This window comes from Amaranthus tricolor, chromosome 8 (genome assembly GCF_026212465.1).
Source record: "Amaranthus tricolor cultivar Red isolate AtriRed21 chromosome 8, ASM2621246v1, whole genome shotgun sequence".
Lineage (NCBI taxonomy): Eukaryota > Viridiplantae > Streptophyta > Magnoliopsida > Caryophyllales > Amaranthaceae > Amaranthus > Amaranthus tricolor.
In genome coordinates, this window is record NC_080054.1 from 31,220,659 (window position 1) to 31,234,594 (window position 13,936).

Consider the following 13,936-nt stretch of genomic DNA (forward strand, 5'->3'; position numbering starts at 1 on the left):
GGTTATTAACTCTAACTTTTTCATTTATCTACTTATATCTCTAATTTTTCCAAAGAATTTCATTTTGCGTATTTCCCTTAAACTTTTCACTAATTGGACAATTTTCAAACTTATTGAATGGGCAAGAGAACGAACTTTTGTCCATATTTAGCGCCAAAATGTGTTTTAAATCATGCAAAATGGTGGTCTTAATCTCAAATGGTATGTGGAGTGTGTTGATATCAACTATCAAGCTGTACTTTGTAACGAATGCACTAATGAGCGAGTTAGTCACTGTAGTCGTACACTCGTATTCCATCAGTTCCAAATCCAATAGTTTGTCAAACCAACTATCATCAAACAGCTCATTTGATTAACGGTACTAATTATTGGTAAAGAAAATGATTTGTAGTGTAAATTTTCATAATATGTATCATTTCATTGAAAATTTAATCTTAAAAAAAATTGTTCATAATTTTCCATTACCATCTAATAACACATGTTCAAATGGTAATGCAATGAAATAAAATTTGTGAAGAAAATAAAATTGTCAAAGGAGAATAAGAATGGCCATTAAGTTTGTCAATTGATATTCCTATTAAATTGTACGCTAATTTTTCCATAGTATTCTCATCATTTAATACCGATACAAAATGGGTTATTAGTTGACTCTTGTGACCTCATACCATCGAGGCACTTAAAGGGGCTATAAGAGCCTGCTCCATATTGTTCATATAGTATTCCTTTTGTCCATCAAAACTACTCTATAGATATTTCGTGGAAAAATTAAAAAAATTATATAAATTGATAATTTATCAAAAAGTATAAGAAATATGCACATGAAATTAAAAAGTATGTTAAATATATGACGAAAATTAAAAGAAAAATAACCAAAATTAAAAAATTAAGAACTTAGCCTCAAGCAAAAGTTCGATAGTATGAACTAGGCTTAATCATTGCATACTTGACACCGAATACGTGCATGGTATGTGTTTTATGAAAAACGATCTCATTCCGCTCTCTCTACATAATACTAAGTAAGCACACAAAACTCTTTAAGTCGTGTTTTACAAATAGGATTGTTTTTGTGAACTGTGACTCTTTTGTAATAGTCTTAACTCATCCTCAAACCACAATAATCTTGGTTAACTCCAAACCATACTTGTTAAAAAAACATCAACCACAGATAAAAACAAAATTAATGTCTATACTCCATTTCACAACTTAGAAAGACTTATGTGAGACCGTCTTACAATAAGAAGAGCTCATACAATTAGTCCATATTTTAAGTGATCACTCAAAAATTAAAAGTAATCATTGTAAGGTTACAAGTGATAACTTTTAAAATTGTCATTATTACATTTTAAGATTGTAATTGAATCATATTAATATTATAAGGAATCACCTTAATACTAAAAAAAAGTGCTAACTTTAAACTTACAAGTGATCATTTTAAGGTCATAATTGGTAACTTTTACATTTTAGCTAATAACTTTAAGGTTATAAGTGATCACCTTATGACTGTAAGTGTACATTAAAACAACCTAACATAGATAGTTTCACTGTGAGGTTGCTCATTTCAGAAATGGGAGTACTTAGAAAGTACTTCCTCCATTCCTTTAGACTTGTTGTATTTCATTTTTTATTTACTTTAATGTGTTTTTGTGATCGATTATATCTTGAATTAACATAACTAAAAATTATATAAAGTTAATATTTCAAAAGTATGCGATTAGACGATTCAAAGATTCATTGACAATAATTTTTTCTCATGTACAAGTCGCAATATATAAAATAAGCTTGAAATATAAATCTTACCTACCGTAATATAGCAAAGTATTTTAGAACAACCAGTCTTATATAAGACCGTCTCACCATGAGACGAGTCCATACAAGTAAGCCCATTTCTCTAAGTGGTCACTTTAAAATTATAAGTGATCACTTTAAGGTTGTAAGTGATAACTTTAAGACTATAAAAAGTAATCACTTTAAAAATAAATATACATTAGACCAACTCAATTAAATGGCCTTACTATGAGACGGTCTCACGTAAGAATATGTGATTTTAGAAGGAATTAGTACAAGATGTCTCTAACAAAAAAGTCCAAAAAAGGCCTCAAAACTTAAAAGTAGCAAGCCCGTTTAACATGATCCAAAACCCAAAATCAAAAAACCCAAACCCATTTTTAAAGTACAAGAAATACATACAACTTAAGAATAGGTTACTATAGTTACAACTTGCAAATACTACCAAATAAGCAAACCGGGCTTTTTTCTTTGACATTCCAAACCCAATACCCATCTCCCACCCTATTATTTCTCTTTTTCCATAGTTTTCTTTGAGTTATACTTGTAAATTTACCAATTATCAATTTTTATTTATTTATCTCGCTGCTTTGTTCATAACATACAAACATATTATCACCCTTCTCTTCTTTCTTTCTAGCACCCAAAACCAAAAACAAAACAAAAACAACCTTCACAAAGCTCTCAAAAATCTCCCTCCGCCTTTCTTCCTCTTCATTCCTCTTTCTAAAATCTTCTTTCTTCTCTCTGATTATCACTATTTCTCCGAATATCAACCATAAATTCAAACTATCATCAAACTTTTCATCAGTTTTTGTCTTTTTGCTTTATTTTTTCGAGTATTTTTTTTGTATTTGATAAGAGGTTTCTTGATTTTGCGTCTAGAACGTAAAGGATTATAGTAAGTTTCATCGATCTTTTCGTTTTTGTTTTGGCGTTTTCAATCGTTTTTTGTTGTGTTAAATTCTTGTTGATTATTTATGGTTTGCTTAATTTTCAAGTAATGTGATTGTTTTCGTGTTTTCTTTGTTGTGATCTGCTAGAATAGGTTACGTTTTTTTTAATTTGAGTTTTTTAGATCTGTTTTTGTGTTTGAATTAGAGTATTTTTGCTGTTTGCAGGAAAATTTTCATTGTTTTCGATGATTGTAGTGTTAAGTATGATGCGTTGAAGAGAGAAGAAATTTTGTGATAGTTTTGTTTTAGAGAGATGAAGAGGTCTAGAGATGTTTGTACAGGGCATCAAGTTAAACAGCCTGAACCTGCTAACTCTTATCGCGGTGAAACGTAAAGTTTCTCTCTCCTGTTTTTTATTGATTAATCGTGCTCTTTTTTGTTTATGAGTTTGAATTTGTTTAATTTAGTTTTGATTTTTATGATAGACGTTTAAGTTTGATTAATCATGTTTACTGATAGTTTTATCGATTTTGGTTCATTTTGAAGGCGTTACTGGATTTGTGATTTTTGATTAGTAGTAAAATTATAACTATAATTTTTAATTGGTATCCTTTGAGTGTGATTAAGGATAAAGAATTTCTCTTTTAATTTTCTTGAATGTGAATGCATTATTTTCCGTTTTTGTAAATTAATAAAATAAGTCCATGTTCATGTTTAAGTTTGTAACCTTCTTTCTGATCATTTTTTTTTGTTAGAGGTTCAATTTGACATTTTTGAACTAATGAATTTTCGGATTTGGATTTTGAAGTTCGGGGCAGCCTCAGATGGTTGGAGGTGGCGGAAGTGATGCACCTACACCACAGAAATTAACGACTAATGATGCCCTAGCTTATTTGAAGGCAGTGAAGGAAATGTTTCAAGATAAAAAGGAGAAATATGATGAGTTTTTAGAAGTTATGAAGGATTTTAAAGCACAGAGGTTTGATCAGGCATTGAGTGATCTTTGTTAATGTGTGATGCTATTATTTAGGACTTGTAAATTGCTGATTGCTTTTACTTTTATGATTACTTGTAGGATTGATACCGTAGGTGTGATTGCAAGAGTTAAAGAATTGTTCCAAGGGCATCATAACTTAATATTAGGGTTTAATACCTTTTTGCCGAAAGGTTATGAGATTGTTCTTCATCCTGAGGATGATCCTCGTGCAAAGAAGCCGGTTGAATTTGAAGAAGCAATCAGCTTTGTTAGCAAAATCAAGGTGAAAATATGGTGTCTTGGGTGTACTTAGTAATTTGAGTTTGCTTTAAAGCAAGTTCGATTCAAGAGTTCTTGGATTTTTATTGCAGGCACGTTTTCTAGGCGATGACCATGTTTACAAGTCATTTCTTGACATTTTGAACATGTATAGGAATAAAAACAAGACCATTAACGAGGTCTACCAGGAGGTATTTTCTGCCTCTTCATAGTTCTTTTTTTGGGTGAAACCTCATGTGCCTATCATGCATAATCAACTTTGATCAAACATGTCTTAAGTTAGTTTTTATAGATGGATATAGGTTTACTGAATTGAAATTGAGAATTTTGATTGAGATACTGAGTAGTTAATGTAGGGTCTTGTTCGACATATTTATCATGTTCACTTTTGCAGGTAGCTGTCCTCTTCCGAGACCATCGGGACCTTCTTGAGGAATTTACACATTTTCTACCTGATACGTCAGCAGTGATACAAGGTCAACATGGATCTGATAGAAATTCTTTAATGCGGGTAAGTATGTCTATTACAAAGCCGATACATACCAAGAAGGCACTTATAGCTTTTTTTTTCTGTTCTGCTGTTTTCCTGTACGTTCATCTTCCTGCTGATGTTTGTGCTTTTTCTCTGTTGCAGAAGGATCAGGATTTTAACATTGATGGTTCTGATGCCGACAATGATAACATGGTGAAAGCAGAGCGAGAGCAGAGAAGACTAGACAAAGAAAGATACAAACGAGATGGTATTAACAGGTTAGAATGTGATTTACTGATGAGGTCCTTGGTAGGATTTATTTGGATAGTTTGTTTTGTAACCATGAGATACATACTTTCAGAGGTGAAGACTCTGTTGCTGACCAAGGTGCTGAAAACGATGGACCACGTGGTTTTACTGGCTCCTGTGATGATAAAAGTGTTCTGAAAAGTACGTTTGCAAACTTTGAATGTTCATATGAGCTCTTTATGGTGGCAAGCCATTTAGAATTTGAATAATAATGGAATATAATTAGTATGTGTAGTGCAGTTTGTGTCTTAATGTGGGCGCTCATGCACTTACTCATGCACACATATGGCTCATTGATGATTGAACTAAATGCATAGCAGACATGTGTGTATAAACAGGTCCATTTTTCTCTTATAGAATGTCTGGGTGCATGTTCTTTAGGATTTCTAACTTATCATTGGAACTAGTTCTCTTAGAATGCCATAAAAATGGTTGATTATGAAATAGCTGAAAATGTGCTTTGATTTTTATTTAAGTATTTAAAGTATAAGGATTGTATGCAGTTCTTGAAAAGAATTATTGTGAAACTTTCTCTGATTTGGTTTTAGCTTTCTTCTTTGACTGCTATATCTTTGCATTGTGAGGCTGTTGGCCTCTCGTGAACTTTGTCAGATACAAATATGCCTATAAGGCTGTAATTTATTTTAATGCTGCCTGTGAAGTCCTTAGATTGGCAATTGTTGCAGGTATGTACAGCCAAGAATTTGCATTCTGTGAAAAAGTCAAGAAGACATTACATAGTTCTGAAGATTATCAGGAATTTTTGAAATGTCTTCACATATATAGCAGGAATATTATCACAAGACAAGAGTTGGATTCTTTGGTAAGATTTCTATGTTATTGTGATTTTCCTTTTATTAATTTCCAGAGGTACACTAGTCGCTATGCACATTATTTGGACACCAAGTTAATACCTGCTTCAAAGTTCTCTATGTTTTGGAGTTCTGGATAGTGAACATATTAGGAACACACGATTGAATATTTTTATTTTCTGTCTAGGTTTATGAGATACTTGGAAATTATCTCATGAAGGGATTTGATGAGTTCTTGACACATGAGAAAATCGGTAATGTCTGAGAACATTTTGCTGTTTATTACCACATGTCAATTTTTTTGGCTTCTCTGATTAGATATATACTGTTTTGCAGATGGTTTCCTTGGTAGCGTTATGAGTAAAAGTACGTGCAATAAATCCTCTATCTCTAGATTTGCCCATGTTTTTTTTATCAAGCTTTGAATGCATTTAGTGGCTGTCTCATTACTTTAATTTTTGGCAGAGCAATTATTGAATATTTTTTGTAATTAACTGATTTGATCGTTTTGACTAGAATCTTTGTGGCCAGAGGACAAGGAGCAAGGAGAAAGGGGAAGAGATGATAGGGATAGAGATCGTGAGAGTAGGGAAAGGGATCGTTCAGATAGAAGTCTTCATTATGGGAAAAAAGAAGTTGCAAACCTTAGAATGTCTTCAAATTCGAACAAAGACAAGTACATAGGAAAACCTATACAAGAGCTTGACCTATCTGATTGTGAACGCTGCACGCCTAGTTATCGACTTCTTCCCAAGAATGTAGGCGCAACTCTTTTATTTGATTTCATGGAAAATGAAGTTTTTGATTAAATTTTTTCCGTTAAGTCCTTACGTAAATGAATGATGCAGTATCCCATACCTATCGCTAGCTCCAGAACAGATCTTGGAGCTAAAGTTTTGAATGATCATTGGGTCTCTGTCACCTCTGGAAGTGAGGATTATTCTTTCAAACACATGCGTAAAAATCAATATGAGGAAAGCCTTTTTCGATGTGAAGATGACAGGTATCAGTGCCATATTTCTGTATATTGACCATGCTTGATTTAATGTTATTTTACTGTGAATAAGGTTCCTTGTGAAGTACCTCTATGCTTTTTGCATAACTTGGAGCTTTTATTGAGAAATATCCAAATTGACTTTCCTGCACCCACTTTATCAGATCTAATCGTGCTGTGTTGCATTCAGGTTTGAATTAGACATGCTGATAGAGTCAGTGAATGTTACAATTAAGCGTGTGGAAGACCTTTTGGAAAAAATCAACTCCAACATAATTAATACAGAAAATCCTATCCGGATAGAGGATCACTTTACTCGTACATTCTGCTTCAAGACTCTGATCTTTCTTTTTAGAGTGTTTTTTTTATGTCATATCATGTCTAACATTCCTTTCTTTACTTTCAGCGATAAATTTAAGATGCATTGAGCGATTGTATGGAGACCATGGTCTTGATGTAATGGATGTTTTGAAAAAAAATTTAGTTCTTGCTCTGCCTGTTATACTGACTCGTTTGAAACAAAAACAAGAAGAGTGGGCCAGATGCCGTGCTGAATTCAATAAGGTGTGGGCTGAAATATATGCTAAGAATTATCACAAATCACTTGATCATCGTAGCTTCTACTTTAAGCAGCAAGACACCAAAAACTTGAGTACAAAAGGTAATGTGACCACTCTTTTTTACATAAATTTCAGTACATTGAAACGCAAAACTGTCCCCCATACCGCATTTCGAACCGTTCCTATAAATATGTAAACGCGTTGTGGGGGACTGGATTTGGTTATCAGGTACTACTTTATATCTGATAATTTTTGTGTTCCTTGAGGCTTGTTTAGGTCTACTGCAGATTCGCTTGCTCTAAACGTGAGGACGAGGTGTGACAGGGTAGTAATACACTAATACTTGAAATCGTGCTGATTTAATTATCCTTCTTCTTTTTGCAGCGTTATTGGCAGAAGTTAAAGAGATCAGCGAGCAGAAATGCAAAGATGATGTACTTGCTGTTGCTGCTGGGAACAAACAGCCTATTGTTCCCCATATGGAATTTGAATACCCTGATACTGAAATTCATGAAGATTTATATCAACTCATGAAGTACTCTTGTGGTGAAGTCTGTACTGCTGAACAGTTGGATAAAGTGATGAAAATCTGGATCACTTTTCTGGAGCCCATGCTTGGTTTGCCTGCTCGAGCTCAGTGTGCAGAGGACTCTGAAGATGTAGTGAGAGTGAAGAAGGAGGTTGCCAAAGCAGAAGTTTCTACTATTGGTGAGAGTGAAAGAAGTCCTAGAAGATCTGCTAGTACCCGCAAACATCAATGTAGTCCACCAGAACAATCAAGCTCCGGCAATCATGCTAAACATGATAAATATCCTGATGCCTGTAGCAGTGACCTGCATCAAGTTAGAGCTAAGAGTAATAGTAATAGGGTTGATCAAATATCTAGTCTCGGCACTTCTCACGAGAGATTGACTACTAATGCATCTCTTACTTGTAAAGCTGAAGAATTTCATGGAGGAAACGTTGAACACTCGTCAGGTATGTTTACTGATGACATTGTGATGGACAGTGATTATACTACTATTGCTGTTCATCAAAATTATGAAAACCCTGCTCATGCTAAGCTTTCCTAATTGAGTTTTATAATTGTTTTGTGATCAATACGTGAAAGGTTTCATGATATAAATTGCCCTCATAACCCTGTATTGAGGGACAATATGTTTTTGATTTTGATTTCATGTTTTGGATGCTGGTTGCTGTTATTTTTTCTTATGTCACTTGCTTACACAGTAATTGAACTTTTCTGACACTATGCAGGTCATAATGCTATGCAATCTAGAGGCGGTAATACAACAGATAACAGTGGCCTTGAGTCAAGATCTATTGATGGGATTTTGACTTCATTGGAGGTGTGTTTTCCAGTTACATGTATAAGCTGATAGGTTTATCTCTATTTTCCCCCCTTTTTCCGGTTTCTCATATTTCGATGGTCCTAAGATTAATATAGTTCATTGGTTCCGGATTATAATGCACTAATGGCACACTAATTATGTGCACTTCTATTTATTTGAAATTGATGTGTTTGTTGCCGAAGGTCAGTCAGAAAACTTCCTTGTTATCACTAACAAGGGCAAGTTGGATTACATCAGATCTCCCCAAACCCCGCCTAGGTGGGAGCCACTGAATAGCCTTGGAATAATGGAATATTGTTTTCCGTTTGCCACATGATTTTAGCTCATATTATACGGCCTCTTACTTTATTGATGATTATCCCACCTCCACTTTCCTTCTGATTGACTTTGAGAATTTGAATGTCCAGAAAAAAATTTACACGGCAACCAAATGAGATAGCCTTAGTTGCTGTATGCCATCTGGTGGTTGATAATGTCTTCCTGAAATATCCCTTCGGTTCACAGTTGATTGCCTAATGATGTTACATCACACCTTTTGATTTTCAGGGTGTCAACTCTACAAGGCCACTTACTGCATCAAATGGAGTGATAACAGGAGCCAACAAAGATGCCAAATTCTTTGAAGAGACTAATGGACATGCAAAGGTTGAAAGAGAGGAAGGTGAGTTGTCTCCAAACGGAGATTTTGAGGACAATTTTGCAGTTTATGGGAATGCGATAACAGAGCCTACTAATAAGCCAAATGTTGGTGCTTCAAGTGCACCACGTCAAACTAGACTGAGATGTGAGGCAGGTCATCGTAACGCTGGAGGTGAAAATGATGTAGATGCTGACGACGAGGGTGAAGAGAGTGTTCATAGGTCATCAGAAGATAGTGAGAATGCTTCAGAGAATGAGGATGTTTCCCCAAGCGAGTCTGGTGAAGGAGAGGATCACTCTCCTGATCACGATGAAGATGGAGAACATGATGAGAATGATAACAAGGCTGAGAGTGAGGGTGAGGCTGAAGGAATGGTGAATGCACAAAATGGAGATCGAACACCATTACCCCATTCAGAACGTTTTCTGCAAACAGTGAAGCCTATTGCAAAACATATCCCTACAGCTTTAAATGAGAGGATAAAAAGTTCACGCATCTTCTATGGAAATGACTCTTTTTATGTTCTCTTTAGACTCCATCAGGTAAGGATGACTCCATGTTGAATACATTCAGTTTATTGTTAGTGATTTGGTTATTTCTATGTGACCATTTAACTTCTTTTTTGCCCAGACTCTGTATGAAAGAATACAATCAGCAAAGATAAACTCATCTTCTGCTGATCGAAAATGGAAATTTCCCCATGAAACAGTTCCGTCTGACCTGTATTCAAGGTTTGCCTAATATGGCTACATGTTTCTACTATTAAACTCAATTGGCGTTAACATGATAAATTGATTTCAGTTTTCTCGGTACAGGTTCATGAATGCACTATATAGCCTGGTTGATGGTTCGTCTGACAACAGCAAATTTGAGGATGACTGTCGAGCAATTGTTGGTACACAGTCATATCTTCTGTTCACTTTAGACAAGCTTATATACAAACTCGTCAAGCAGGTCTTTAAATTCCAAAATTTTGCTGTACTATTGTTTTTTCCTTGAATTGATACTGAATTGTTTTCCTGCCTTTTGTGGTGTCTTGTGTTCAATTTCAGCTACAAATATTGGCTACGGAGGAAGTAGACAACAAGCTTCTTTTGTTATATGCATATGAAAGTTCTAGAAAACTTGAGCGATTTTCAGATGCTGTTTATCATCAAAATGCTCGTGTTTTGCTTCTTGATGAGAACATATACCGCATTGAATGTGTATGTCCAAAATTTTTGTCCTTCACCGCTTTATTTTTGCCGTTGTTTAATGACCATTTGCAGTATTCGTTCTATCTCATACATATTCTTTTTGCTGCAGTCGTCCTCACCAGCTCGCTTGTCCATTCAATTAATGGAGAAAGTGCATGAGAAACCTGAGGTGACAGCTATGTCAATGGACCCCAAATTTTCAGCTTATCTACATAATGGATTCCTCTCGGTTGACCCAGATAAGAAAGAGAAGTCCGGAATTTTTTTAAAGAGGTATGCAATGTTAGCTTCAATTTGACACGATTATTGAGAGCTTTGTGATGGGTTTCACTAAAATAATATGCTTGCTGTAGCAGGAATAAACGCCAACATACAAACGGAGATGAAATCTCCAGTGCTTCTGAAGCCATGGAAGGAGTTCAAGTTGTCAATGGTTTAGAGTGCAAGGTAGCATGCAATTCGTCCAAGGTATTTTGATCATTGGAAGAGATTGACATTTTGAGAAAGGTTGAATGCATACTTTTCAGCGTTTGAGTGTGGAAGAATCACCCTTTTTTCTTCTATTGCACATGGTAATTTGTCATGTGTCGTAGGTGTCTTATGTATTAGATTCGGAAGATTTCTTATACCGGAGTATAAGAAATAGGAGAACTTTGCGTGTGAGCAGTGCTTGCAATGACCAGGCGAAGTCACAAAATGGCTTTTCTCGCAGATCTGATCCATTTAACAGATTGCTTGCCAGCTCATATTGATGCATAACATTATCACCCGAAGCATTGTTGTTCAAAGGTGCTGTGAAATGCATTTTCATGCTCCTGGCAATTGCTGTTGTTCACTTTATGTTTGCTATGCTGTCCGAAGCATTATGCTACACTTGTCCGAAGCATCTGTTGCTCACTTTATGTTAGCTATTCTGTCGGGAATTGCTGAAGCAAGGTGTTCTCGAGGGTGCTCACTATAGGATTTTTTCGTGCATCAGAAAAGCAGTAAGCTACATTTCCTACTCAATGGAAACTATTTACTTATGCTTTCATTTTTTTCATGGAGGATATAATATTGTCGACAAACCTACACTAGCTACGCTAATATGTTGGAGAAAGGGAATGATCCCGGTTTCCATATAGAGCAGAAAAACAAAACGGAGTTCCTACTTGCTACTTGCTAGTTGAAGCATTCCCTACAAAATCATTCCTTCCAACCTAATAAAGGGAGCGATGACGGGTCAAGTGTAGTATAATGTAAGTTTGTGGCAATTGTGCCATAATTTGTAAATATAGCTAAATCATTTCATTCATTTACGTAACTGATCAATTTTTGTTCCATTCTAATATCCCTTTTTGGTCCTTTCCTTTTTTGCCTGATTGAATTGCTATGTAATTTCTTTTAAATATTACCAATATCTGCAGCTGTTTGCTGCCCTTGAATAAAGAATTTAGTTGAAGTTTTCGTCTTTGCACAGGTTTCATTCTGTGCCTCGCAGAAGGTTATTGGTAAGGTTAATGGTTAAATTAAGTTTTTTTGTTTTACTGATAATTTTGGATTTATCTGGAGTAGATTCGGCATAGCAATGTAAAAGCTTTTATGGCTACTTTTATCGGTGTTTGAGTACAAATTTGATAAAAGTTTTGTATAAATTTGATTCATACTACTTAAGTGTGTATCAATTTAAATATCTAATAATTGCAAGTATTTTTAGTGATTATATTTGATTTACTTATTAAGTAAATAGTGACTATTTTAATACCTTTTGAGATTGGTGTACTAAAATAATCTATCTCACAAAATTGATGTTAAATGAAAAAATAACGTACGTGTATGTACAATTTGTATTTTTGCCAGTTGTTGCACGTCTGGTAAGTGACGGAGATTATTTTTGGGCATCAATTACTGCTTTTTTTTTCCATTTTCTTTATTGGTAGACAAGTTTCAATGGAGGGGGGAACGTGTCTTTTGTAGGGCTAATTTTATTTAGTGTAATTTTATCTTAGTTCAAATTTTGTTATAATTAGTCTTAATTATATCTAATTTAATATAATCTTTTGATTACTCTATCCGTCAGATTGAAATTTATAGGCAAATTGACGTGGGACTTCTATGTCTTATGCTTCTAATCTATGATTGATGATTGCCAATATAAGCTTACTGGTCTTCTTGGCAAGTCAGAATTGGTTTCTTGGTCGGTTGGTCTATGCAAATTAGTGGAAATTCTACATGCTAAAAGCCTAGTTCTTTGGCTCAGCAAATGTTTTCTTAAAAAAGATTTTCATGAGGATTATGTTTAATTGAAAACAAAAAATGTTTTCAAAGCTTTTAATATTAGAGAAAAGCGTTTGCAAAGAGATCATAACTTTCTGGAAGACTGAGGAAAAATGATTAGCCAAAATTCGATCTAATAAGGGAAAAGTGAAACTTATTTTAACCAAGACAAGATTCGATTCTAGCAAGTAGATAGAAATTATTTTTTCAATTAAAAGATTTTTTAGCATATATCTCTCGTCAGGAAGATGTTAAAAAAAAATTTAAAGTAATACTTTCTCGTTCTGAAATACTTGTTACATATTGGTTATGAGCTCTATTCATCGTTCAAGCTTATATTATATATTGCGGTTAATATGTACGTAAAAATATAGTCAAGTGAGGTTTTGTTTAAATCGTCTAATTGCATACTTTCATAATATTAACTTTTTGTGATTTTTAAATATATATAATTCAACATATAAATGAACACAATAATACATTGAATTGCGTACAAAGTCAAAATGTTACAAGTATAACGAAACAAAGAAAGTATTACCGTCAAAAGTCAAAACTAAATACTCCTAAATAATATACTTGGTCAAAAATAGTTCCTCTTCAGCTTCACCGTACACTCTTGCACAATCAAAGACATAAAATCGTGTATTGCTCGTTTGAAAGAAATCTACAGATCACTTCAAGTAGAAACAAAGTTGAAGAATGAATTTAAAATCATTTATATAGAACACATGTTTGGTTGGATACTTAGATTGGATCCAACATATCCTTATTACACCTATAAATTTGCACATTTACCTTTTTAAGCAATAATTTCTCTAAAATCTTATCAATAAACATTTTATCTTCTTTCATCTTATTCTCTAACAAATTACTACATGTAAACCTCAAAAAAAGGGTGTAATTTCATATAGAGGATGGGAATGCTAAAACGAATTTAAAATTACTTTTAATACTTTTATATTCTTTATTTTAACGATTTTTTTCCCATTTTAATGGGCATAAAGTTTAAGAAAGTGAAAGGGACCACTATACACAATTTGCTAAATTATTACTAGTAAAAGACGTAAAAAGTGGAGCGGACCACTATAAAGTAGGTAAAATAAAGGTAATATTATAAAAAAAACTAACAAATAAGGAAATGGGATAAAGTGAATGAAATAGAGGGATTATCAAAAAATAATAAATTCTTTAGCAATCATGATTTATAGTATTCTTATCCATCAAATAATCAAAGTGATCCACTGACTACACTTTCTATAACCACAATGATGCATAAGCAGCCAGTTAACAAAAGCCTAAATGAAAAAAGAAAAGCTCTTAAACTTTCCATAGAATCTAATTATCAGGTTAAACACTTGATTTAGGCTAGAATTTCATTTCATCAGCTTAAAAAATTATCTTTTACAGGA

General features: G+C 33.9%; 2 protein-coding genes across 4 annotated transcripts in view; one reads left to right on the top strand and one right to left on the bottom strand.

Annotated features, from left to right (window-relative positions):
• Positions 1-2,248: 2,248 nt before the first annotated feature.
• On the top strand, positions 2,249-11,712 carry LOC130821277 (paired amphipathic helix protein Sin3-like 3). Of its 3 annotated transcripts, none has more exons than XM_057686971.1 (24): positions 2,249-2,686; positions 2,907-3,071; positions 3,490-3,660; positions 3,757-3,940; positions 4,029-4,127; positions 4,331-4,447; positions 4,571-4,686; positions 4,770-4,858; positions 5,404-5,540; positions 5,717-5,783; positions 5,866-5,895; positions 6,046-6,287; positions 6,378-6,532; positions 6,714-6,841; positions 6,930-7,184; positions 7,468-8,061; positions 8,341-8,432; positions 8,982-9,617; positions 9,706-9,806; positions 9,891-10,029; positions 10,128-10,280; positions 10,381-10,544; positions 10,628-10,739; positions 10,865-11,712. In XM_057686971.1, the coding sequence occupies exons 2-24, from the start codon at positions 2,995-2,997 to the stop codon at positions 11,021-11,023; spliced, it is 4,017 nt and encodes a 1,338-aa protein (XP_057542954.1). In that variant the 5' UTR covers positions 2,249-2,686; positions 2,907-2,994; the 3' UTR covers positions 11,024-11,712. The 3 variants fall into 3 exon arrangements, with proteins under 3 accessions (XP_057542954.1, XP_057542955.1, XP_057542953.1); XM_057686970.1 differs by having other exon boundaries at positions 2,357-2,686; positions 10,625-10,739; XM_057686972.1 differs by lacking the exon at positions 2,907-3,071 and having other exon boundaries at positions 2,355-2,686; positions 10,625-10,739.
• A 2,170-nt stretch (positions 11,713-13,882) lies between these two features.
• Positions 13,883-13,936, bottom strand: part of LOC130821278 (DExH-box ATP-dependent RNA helicase DExH15 chloroplastic) — a 14,754-nt gene continuing 14,700 nt past the window's right edge. The window contains exon 17 of the mRNA XM_057686973.1: positions 13,883-13,936. This exon is cut by the window's right edge and continues 302 nt beyond it. The gene's annotated coding sequence lies outside the window, so the exon portion shown is untranslated.